The sequence below is a fragment of the Aegilops tauschii genome, chromosome 4, assembly GCF_002575655.3.
Source record: "Aegilops tauschii subsp. strangulata cultivar AL8/78 chromosome 4, Aet v6.0, whole genome shotgun sequence".
NCBI lineage: Eukaryota > Viridiplantae > Streptophyta > Magnoliopsida > Poales > Poaceae > Aegilops > Aegilops tauschii.
In genome coordinates this window covers 484,302,778-484,312,944 of record NC_053038.3, presented here as the reverse complement: position 1 = coordinate 484,312,944, position 10,167 = coordinate 484,302,778, and the positions used below count along the sequence as shown (strand labels likewise).

At 45.4% G+C, this 10,167-nt stretch overlaps 1 protein-coding gene across 1 annotated transcript; it reads left to right on the top strand.

The window, feature by feature from the left end:
* The first annotated feature begins 670 nt into the window (after positions 1-670).
* On the top strand, positions 671-4,826 carry LOC109766992 (transcription factor bHLH18-like). The gene is made up of 3 exons (XM_020325746.2): positions 671-1,257; positions 1,356-1,745; positions 3,264-4,826. The coding sequence occupies exons 1-3, from the start codon at positions 700-702 to the stop codon at positions 3,354-3,356; spliced, it is 1,041 nt and encodes a 346-aa protein (XP_020181335.2). The 5' UTR covers positions 671-699; the 3' UTR covers positions 3,357-4,826.
* The last annotated feature ends 5,341 nt before the right edge of the window (positions 4,827-10,167 follow it).

Here is a 10,167-nt window from a genome sequence, read left to right as displayed (position 1 = left end):
ACAAATACACCTTATATGAAGGAACAGAGGGAGTAACCTATTGTACACCATTTTTATTTCTTTATTTAAATTATGTGACAGGCTTAAGACAAGACAGCCTTATCAACCACTGTACATGCCCTTGTGTACTGGCACTTAGCTAGTGTTTGGGCTTCTCGAAAAAGCTGCAGCGCGTCAATATGTAGCTATATAAAACCTTGGAATTTTCTATTTAAAAAAACTTGGTACTTTGGAAGGAAGATACACGTGGATCCACTAATCCAGCTGCCATGGCCCTAATTTGGACAATAGGAGAGTCAAGATACACATCAGGAAAATTGGTATTTCTGCCCCACCACATGAATGCACCTTTCCCTGCGGTGTAGAATATCATTTTCACTGGATCCAGGCAAGATAAGCCAGGATCCAACAAACGGTTGTTAATTGTTTATGATTGGCTCATTTTTGTAGGCTAGAGGGGCCTAGCGTGAGCAAACATTACAATGACAGGACCTTAACGCTCCGTTATAAACTCCAAGATTAGAGGCCAGGTTCTAACATAATCGATCTTTAGGGATTCACTCACCGATCGAGGTAAATAATTACTATCGTGCATGACTAGTTCTGCTTAGTTCTGCGGTGTCACGTGTGCTTAACTACTCTTACCATTTCTGTCTCGATGTTGCCGAGCTAGGTCAGTGGCAAGGTACGGATCTGTCTATGCTCATGGACGACATGGACGACTCGCGCCTATTCATGCAGTGGGCGGTGAGCACACTGCAGCAGCAGGATCCAGGAGGAGCCGGCGGCGGCAGCGAGAAGAGCGCCGGCTTCCCGTGTCTCCAGGCGCTCCGCGATTCCTCGGAGCTGACGGAAGCACAGAACAGTCTGAGCTCCGGCGACGACACCGGCGGCGGTGGAGGAATCATCACCCCAGCCCCCGATTTGGCTGTGCACCAAGGCAGTTGGTCCATGTCGTCCCCGACCTCGGGCGGGCCGTTCGCGCCCAGCAGCATGAGCGGCACCAGCACCAGCAACGCCCTGTCCATGAGCTGGGACTTCGGCGCTGCCTTGCCGCCGCAGCCGGTCAGCAGCGGTGGCGGGGGCACGCTGGCCGCCGGGGCGCCGCTTCGTTCCGGCGTGTCACAGCCGACGAGGAGGGCCTCCACAAAGAGCACGCCATACGCGCAAGACCACATCATGGCGGAGCGGAAGCGCCGGGAGAAGATCAACCAGCGCTTCATCGAGCTCTCCGCCGTCATTCCCGGCCTCAAGAAGGTCTATGAACATGTCTAATCTCTCAACTCTTTCTACATTTCATAGTACTTCAGTAAATGCTTAATTGATTTGGTTACATTATTTTCCAAATCGATCAGATGGACAAGGGGACGATTCTTGCCGACGCGACCAGATACGTGAAGGAGCTCCAAGAGAGGGTCAAGTACCTGGAGGCTGCCGGCGGCAACCGCAGGAGCGTTGAGACCGTGGTGCTCGTCAGGAAGCCACGGTGCCTCGTCACCCCGGACGGCGAGGCCTGTCCGGGGTTCTTCTCGGCAGCTGGGACGCCGGCAATTGGGAGCCAGCTGCCGGAGATCGAGGCAAAGCTCTCGGAGGACAACGTCATGGTGAGGATCCACTGTGAAATAAATGGAAAGGGTCTGCTCGCCAGGGTTCTTGCGGAGGTCGAGGAGCTCCACCTCCGCATCGTCCACAACGATGTGATGCCGTTCACGGCGTCAACCGTGATTATTACCACCATGGCAAAGGCAAGTTCTCATCAGTAATAGTAGCTGTCTCGTACGTTTTATACGTATGCATTCTACTCTTCGTCCACTCTAGTTTTTTCGAATAAATACATAAATCTATAAAGCTTACCATTCTATAACATGCACACCTGCAAAGTACTACAGATAGTGAGACAAAGTAACGGTTAAGTAGCAACCCAAAATCTTCCTAAACTAAAAAAACTTCAGATTGTTTCATTTGGAATTAATTGTAGTGGGGTTTAGGTTTCTTAATAAAAAATAGTAATTGCTCCTATCCAAAATCTATTTTCTAAGACATGGCACGTTCTTCAAGATGGCAATATGACCACCAATTTATGCACAAACATACGTTCCGTCGCTCCGGCAGCAGGAGGGGGAGGGAACCCCGGTTCTCTCCCGGTTTCTAGATAGCTGTAGGGTTAGGTTTTCGTTTGGCTTCGCCCACGTGGCGGCGGCGGAGCAGTGTCCAATAAATCTTCCTCAACTCTGGTTCCTCCATGGCGGTGGCGTTATGGAGTTGGGGGACGTGTCTTCCCGAAGTCTCCTTGGAGCGACGTGATCTAGTGTGGGTGGGCGAGATTGGCGAGACGGTGGCCTTGATCTCGTCGTTCCCTTTTGTTCGCCGGCTTCTCCATAGGCTCGGCGACGCCTTCTCCAATGCCTACGAGTGGTCGGGGGATCTTGTACAGGAGCTTTGTGGTCAGCGATGGTCGTCTTCGTGGCAATCTCGATGGCTGGCGAGAGGTTTGGTTCTCCAGTGCATGGTTGGTGGTCCAAGGCAGCAGCTCCAGCGATTCTCCTTTGACTTCCTTGGATGGAGGAACCGGTGCTAGGGCTGAGAAGCACGGGGATTTACCCCGGTCGCCACATGAACAGTGCTTCGCCGTTCACACCGGGCATCTTCATCGACCCACAAAGCCGTTTGCGGCGATGGTGTGTTCGCAGTTTCTAGGACTGCGGAGGCCCCTGTCTTCCTCCGATGGCTGTTTTGACGATGGCGGTGTACGGCAGTGGGCGTCGGTTGGTTTGCAGAGACGTTCCCCAAGGACGTGATTGCATTTTCTCCTTTTAGTGGGGACGTTTTTGCAGTTGTACTGGGACGTCTACTCTCGCGGGTTCTGTTGTAGTTTCTGTGTGTATGCCATGTTTGGCCTCGTTTTTTATGAACATGCAGAAGACTTCTTAAAAAATGCACACGTTGTCTAACATAAAAACAACTATGCACTATTAAGATATATCTCAGTGTAAATGTAGTATTGTTGATTTAATATTAGTAATCTTTTTACAAGACAATCAAACTTAGTGATGTTTTGCGGATACATTTGCAAAAAAGAGAGGAACTTTTCAGACTAGGGGCGTGTGGTGGTAAGCATCAATCTCTTTTAGAGCAACAACATAAAACATTGTAGTAGTATTTTCTAATTATGGATGTTATATACATATCAACTATACATGCCCAGCCACATCACTAGGGCTATGACTTCAAATTTTCATGGATTTACTGACTTTACCATTCAGGTGGAGGAGGGCTTTACCGTCAACACAGAGGAGATAGTAGGAAGACTCAACTCTGCATTGTACGAACATAGCAGTGGCAACAACAATTATTAAGACTGGAGAAACAAGAACCTGAAAAGCCTAACTACGGCTTTGTATATAATATAGAAATAAGGTCCATGTAGATCGTACGTACATATATGCGTGCAACGACCATTAATTGATGCAGCGGTCGGTGTTTTTTCTCCTTTCAGAAAATGGGTGCAACAACCTGATATGGTTGTGGCTGATTTGTCTCTCACTGTGCATGGTTGGATGCATGAGAACTATATATAGGCTACAAAATGGAAGGTGTATATGCGAAGTTATAACAATCTAGAGGATGGTGGTCATTCATTATCAAGCCTTTTAGGGAACAATTTTTATATATGGAAGTTAATAGGAATCAAGCTTTTTCATTGGTTCACTTCGCTATGTTATGGTCATTAGATCATGGCTTCAGCCCTTACAACCCAAGTGATTACATACAAATTGTAAAGTTGCAGCCCATGCATAGAAGATCTCACACAAGTGTAGTCTCTTGCGATAATGGGCCGACAAGGGGGGCTCGAAGGGCGTGGTGATGGTTTTTTTGACAGATTGTTGTCCATAATCATCTATTAACCATGAATTTGAGTTTGTGCCACTTTGAAAATAAAAATGAAGCTAAGTAAGTGTACCCTTATTAGTAAGTATATTGGCCAAAAAAGGAGGAGGAAAAGGCTTGGATGCATCAATATTGCAACTAGCCATCCAAAACTTTTGGTCACCCCAAATGTTAGAAGCAATGTAATATATCACTTTGGATTAGGTAATTGCCCAAGAAAATTTCTATTATAATATAGTTTTTGGGACGGTACCACGACCATTATTTTCCATGCAAACACACTATTACATATTTATAATGTTTTTATTCTATTAATTCTTCTGTATAGATATCCAAATGTAGAAAATTAAACTGGAAAAATCTTAAGAGGTCATTATCTTAGATTAGATCGATACACCCCCTTCGAAAAATTACAACTTTCTATGCAAATTGTGATGGACATTAAACTTACCCATTAATCAAGGTCAAGCCAAAGTCAAGTCGATGAAAGTCCAAGCAAATTGCACTGGTCAACAATCCAATAGAAACACAGAAATAAAACATATAGCCAAGTATCCAATGGTAAAACCCTAGAAAAAGGAACCCGCTGGACAATGTGTAAGTGCATTTAGTGCCCTTTTGTGTATTTCCGATGATTAATGACAAAAGGTTAAGGGACTAATGTGTTTGTGAGTATACACATGTGAAAGTCCTTGAGGATTTGGTTTAACCAGTGGTTGATGACCCCTAAAAATGTTGTGAGAGCATTGAAAATTTTAAAATTGCTATTGAAGGACCGAAGTTTGTCATGTAGCCTTTTGTTTACTAGTTTCTTTATTATTAATTTGAGTCATAGGGCAAACCATACTATTAAGAGCGCGAGGGGGGGGGGGTCCTCACTGAAGCAAGATTGAAGTCTTTGTGTGTGCATGGTTAGTCATAACCTATTTCTTCAACAAGAGAAGACTTGGAAATCTCCTTCCAAGCGAGCCTTTTAGATCCTCTGTCGAAGTTAGATATTTTGAACACTCGGGGTTAAATTCCTCGCCAAGGAGTTGGAATATTTTCTCCACAAGTTATTCCATGTGTGCATGTCTTCGAAATTCCTACCGTTACTACTTGTCAGCATGTGTATTGGCATGAACCTTCCACCGGCCATATTGGCCCTATTGGATATGTGCGCTGACTATAAATAGCACCGTACCCCAACTAGTTGTGGTTTGCTGCTCCATGTGAATTGAGACAAGTTTATGTCAAAGCAACCCTCCTCGCACCGATCACGCGAACTAATCCTAAGTGAGATAAAACAACCAGAGCCTAAAAGTGAATTGTGATTGAGCATTGATAACCCACAAATGTATGAGATAATTATAGATCTTTTTGATAATTGAGCATGTTCAACCCATAGAAGGAATTTGCCAATGGAAATCGGTAAGGAATCGCTTTAAAAGCTACATATACTGTTTGGTTGTTTGTTTGATCGAGAGAGCAAGTGCAAAACTGGAAATATCAACAAAAGTAAATGAGCGCAGCAAGTGACCCAATACTTAGTTGTGCTAAGGAAAAGCATGTAGTGTTTCTTATATCGATCAGATCATTCTTGAGGACAGCCAAAATTCACCAAACTGTTTTTACCTAGTTCTGTTGACCTTAACTTTCATTGTTTTGAGGGTTGTTGTGGAGCCTAAGTTTATTTAATGCCATCACCTGGACAACTTATATAATTATGATTATGCCCACCATTCAAGCATCTGCAAGTACAAAAAGGATAATTAAGATACCATCTAAACATAACATTAAATTCTAGGTCCTCATTTAATCCTCATGCAACAATTCATAAATTCAAGGCTTGGTAGTATCCGTCACTCCGACCTCCCATCGTTGATAAACTAACCATATAATGCTCTCCTCTAGGCCCATATAGGTGAAGTGACTTGTACTCGATGTTCGCACATCACCATTAGAGAATTACATCACGCATGATATCAAATAGTGAACTTTATGCAATTTCACATGGTTACTAACAACAGGGTTTCTTTGAGGTCCTCAAGAACGTAATGTACTACTAACAAGCCATCACAATGATCATGATCATTAGGGAATGATATGGGTAATAATTTGAACATAGAAATCTTTCACCAATAAACCTCTATGCGTCTACTACAAAGAAGTAACTAACACCAAGAAGTGATCTCAACAGCAATATGAGGTAATAGTACATAGATTGTAAAATGGACAAAGATGGAGGTGGTCATGGAGATGGTGCTAGTGAAGATGGAGTTGGTTATGATGATCCCCATGATGAAATAAGTGTTGGTGTTGACGACTACTTCAATTTCACCAACCCGGAGGGGAAGGATCATCGCAAATATGTCGCCCGGGAGAGAAAAGTTTTTCGCTCTGTTTCTGCGCCGCTCCCTACTGCGAAAAATCACATAAAATCCAGATGTAAGTTTCAAGGTAATATAGGGCTAGGGGTGCCGGAGAGAGGCGGGGGGTGCCCAATGGACCCCACGCGGATATGGGAAGTGGCCTAGGCCCTAACCGCATGGGCCACACCAACAACCATGGCATGTGTCTGTTACCGACTCTCTTCTGTTGTATTTCTGGCATCATGATTTTTGGTGATTTTTCTGAGCATGGAAATGTTTTCTCTGTTGATCATCGTTTTTGTGGTTTCTGCAATTTTATGGCAATTCCCTACTCCGTTGCAACATGCAAAATAATATGAAAATGGTATAAGAATGGTGTGATAATGCGCCAACAATCTTGGAGGCACACCAATTGTGCAGAATACGAGCTACATGGAGCTCGGGCTCTACATCATTTCCGACATAGTGCAGCCTATTCTCCCCTCCGTTATTGAAATGGCACTTCACCTAACATTGAATAATAACAACCAAGGGTATATCCAACGCTGACCCCCAAATCGGACATGGTATCTATCCATGGACTGGTCCGGATCAGTCCGCCAACAAGGGAGCCAACCATCCAGCCATGCCCACATACATTTCAAACCAGATTTCAACAATCCACACGAATTACATGCAAACTGGATGATTTTCATCTAAACCGGATCATATTCATTACATTTTCGGCATGTTGTATTAAACAAAAGCGACTAGACCTAAACCTAGTCTAAATCTACAGTGACGCCCATCCACCAAGCCCTTGTTATTCCCCTCAGGCGTTGGCCGTGTCCATGCCCGGCGAAGATGGAACCTATGAAATGAAGGTGTGACTACCCACGACGAAGACTAGGACATATGACATGGATCGGCCGACTTGAGACTCAAGACCCCACCGCCTCCCATGCACTACTACTCCTCGTCGGAGTCCGCGACCTGTACGTTACCAGTGGCTGTGAGGTCGACGATGGACGTCGATGTGCCGGCCTCGTCGTTGTAGCCATGCCAACAAAGCAAAGTTGGCAGCGCGAACGATGTGCAACTGCTGACATTCTCGTCCGCGGTCGCCTGCTCTGCCAGTGCCACCGATGACCCACAAATATAGGGTATCTACCATAGCCTTTTCGATTTTAACCCAACAAGTAGAATAAATTGACAAGGAGTTTTCAGTAAGATTTCACTAATCACACATCACCGAGGCATGATCGATTCCCCCTCTGGCAGATTACCGGAAAAGGCCTCCAGATGGGATCGTGGAAGAACAGAAGCTTGTGGCGGCGGAAAAATTGTTTCGGGTGGCTCTCTGGGTTTTTCCCAATATTTGAGAATTTATAGAAGTGGAATAAGGTCAGACCGAGCCACGTGAGGCCCACAAGGTAACAGGGTGTGCCCTGTTGCCTCGGCGTCCCCTCGCTTCGCGTCTGATCTCCTCTCGAAGCTTCTAGGGTCTCTTATGTCCAGAAAAAATCGTCAACAATAGTGTTTGGACTCCGTTTGGGATTTTGTGGAAAACAAAAAATAAGAAGAAAACAACAACTGGCACTAGGCATTAATTTAATTGGTTAGTCCTAAAATATGATATAAAATCGCATAAAAAGTATCTAAGATTGGTAATATAATAGCATGAAACAATAAAAAATTATAGATATGTTGGAGACGTATCATAAGATAAATTGTAAAAAGGTAAATGGTAACAGAAGCAATAGAGTACAACAAGTGGTCCAATCCTTATGTATGCTAAGGACAAGCCGGTTGTGTTTCTTATAGTGATAAAAGCCCTGTTGAGGAGACATGAGAATTTCGTCAAGTCACTTTCACCAAGTTCCATTGAGTTACCATTCCTTGTTTTGATAATGTTATGCGGGTAGACCTATGCTAAGGTATTGTCCTTACTTGGACAATTACCTACTTATGATTATACCCTCCATGTAAGCATCTGGAAATGCAAGAGAAGTAATAAGATGAATCTAACTATACCATTAAACTTTAGGATCCAGAATAGCCCTTGATGCAACAATTCATAAACTAGGGTTCCCCAATGCCTTCCCCTAGGCCCAATGATGGTGAAGTACCATGTAGTCGAAGTTCACATAACACCCCTACAGGAAGAACATCCTAACATAATATTAAAACATTAAATGGTATTCAACTTCACATGATTACTAGCAACAAGACTTCTCCCATGTCCTCAAGAACTAATGGATCTAGTCACAAGACATCATATGGATCATGATCGGTGGGTGTAAATAGATGGTAAATAATCTGAACATAACAATCTTTCACCGATAAAACTCCTAAGCGTCAACTACAAGATGTAATCAACACATAAAAGTATTCTCAGCAACCGATCTGAGGTTATGATATATAGGTTCTATAGATGGATGAACTAGGGCTAACGATGGAGTTGGTGCTAGTGAAGATGTTGATGGAGATGATGATGTCGATGATGAACAGAGTGTTGGTGACGCCGATGTCTTCAATTACCTCCTCCCGGAGTGAAGTTTCCCTGGCAGAATCGCACCGCCGCAGAGCAAAAGCACTCCGCCTCGCAGACGGCGGTGGAAAGTCATCAATATTTTCTATTTTTAGGGTAAATTTTATATTATTGCTAAATCACATCGCGAGATGAGCCACTAGGCCATCAGACGGGCCCACAACGCGGCCAAGGGGCGCATGACCAGGTCGTCTGGCACCCCTGTTGCACCCCTCTAGCCCATCTTCGGTCTCCGGTCTTCATATTTCCATAAATAATTCACAAAAATCACGAACATATTTGGAGCTCTCGGAAATTGTTTTTTCTTCCATTGCAAATTAGGTGCATATTTCCAGTTGACCGGTAATTTCTATCTCCGTGTATACCTTGCACTTTAAGAGAGAAAATGCATTAGAATTATATCATAATGTGAAATATATCATTCAAATGAGATAAATTACAATAAGAAATAGTTATGCAAATTTGGTGTGTCAGCCGCTTCTGCGACCAACTGCCGTGTTGCGACTGTGTTGTAGGCGGTGCTGAGTGCGCACGGCCTCGTACGACGTCCGCTTCTCGGCAACGAAGTTAGGGTTCTCCACGGCCATGGCCATCACTGCCTCCTCACTCGCGAACTCACCGTAGATTTGGCCCTGTGCGAGCAGGTGCTGCTTGAGGAGGGAGATGTCGTACCGCTGCTCCTCCTGTGCCTGACAGAACGCCGACATAATGTCAGCAGCTCTGTATGCTCCTCTGCCATGGTGACGTTGAAGTGCTGGTGCACTTGCTCCGTTGTCAAGCTATCATGGAACTGCGCGGGCAGGACTACCGACTCATCATCGGACGCCACCTTCATCGTCCGATCATCGTCAAAAACCGTCGGGGAGATGGCCCGTCCTCTATCCGCTTTGCACGGCGGCCTTGCCAGTTGGCCTCAAGGGCGGCCAACACATGCTCTGCTCCGTCGAAAGGCTCTCCCATAACGCGCTAGAGCTCGCACTCATGATGGAGGTGGTGCATGGAGGAGAATGTGAAGTGAGACGGTGGTGTTGCGGTTTGTGCCGGGTGTGGCCTACTTTAGTTAGAGGAAACCAGCTAGGCCAAGTGGTACCCACGCCGGCGTGGGTTTCTCGGCCGGCGTGCATGTTTAATGTTGGCAGGAGGACGGTTGGGCTGCCCGTTTGAATGCAGTAGATATTTGTTTCGTCCCGCCCACTCACATCGCTCTGGCATTGAACATGCGTGGAGACAGGGACGCGATGAGCGCGGTGCTCTCAGCCGGCGTGCCCCGCTACCACTGAGAGGTCGCATCCACTCTGGACTGACATGAATGCGGCGCTGGCGCTCTCAAGCGGCATGAATGTGTGGCAATCGCTTCGCCTGAGAGTTTACTTTTTATGGGACCGAGGTGTTGGACGC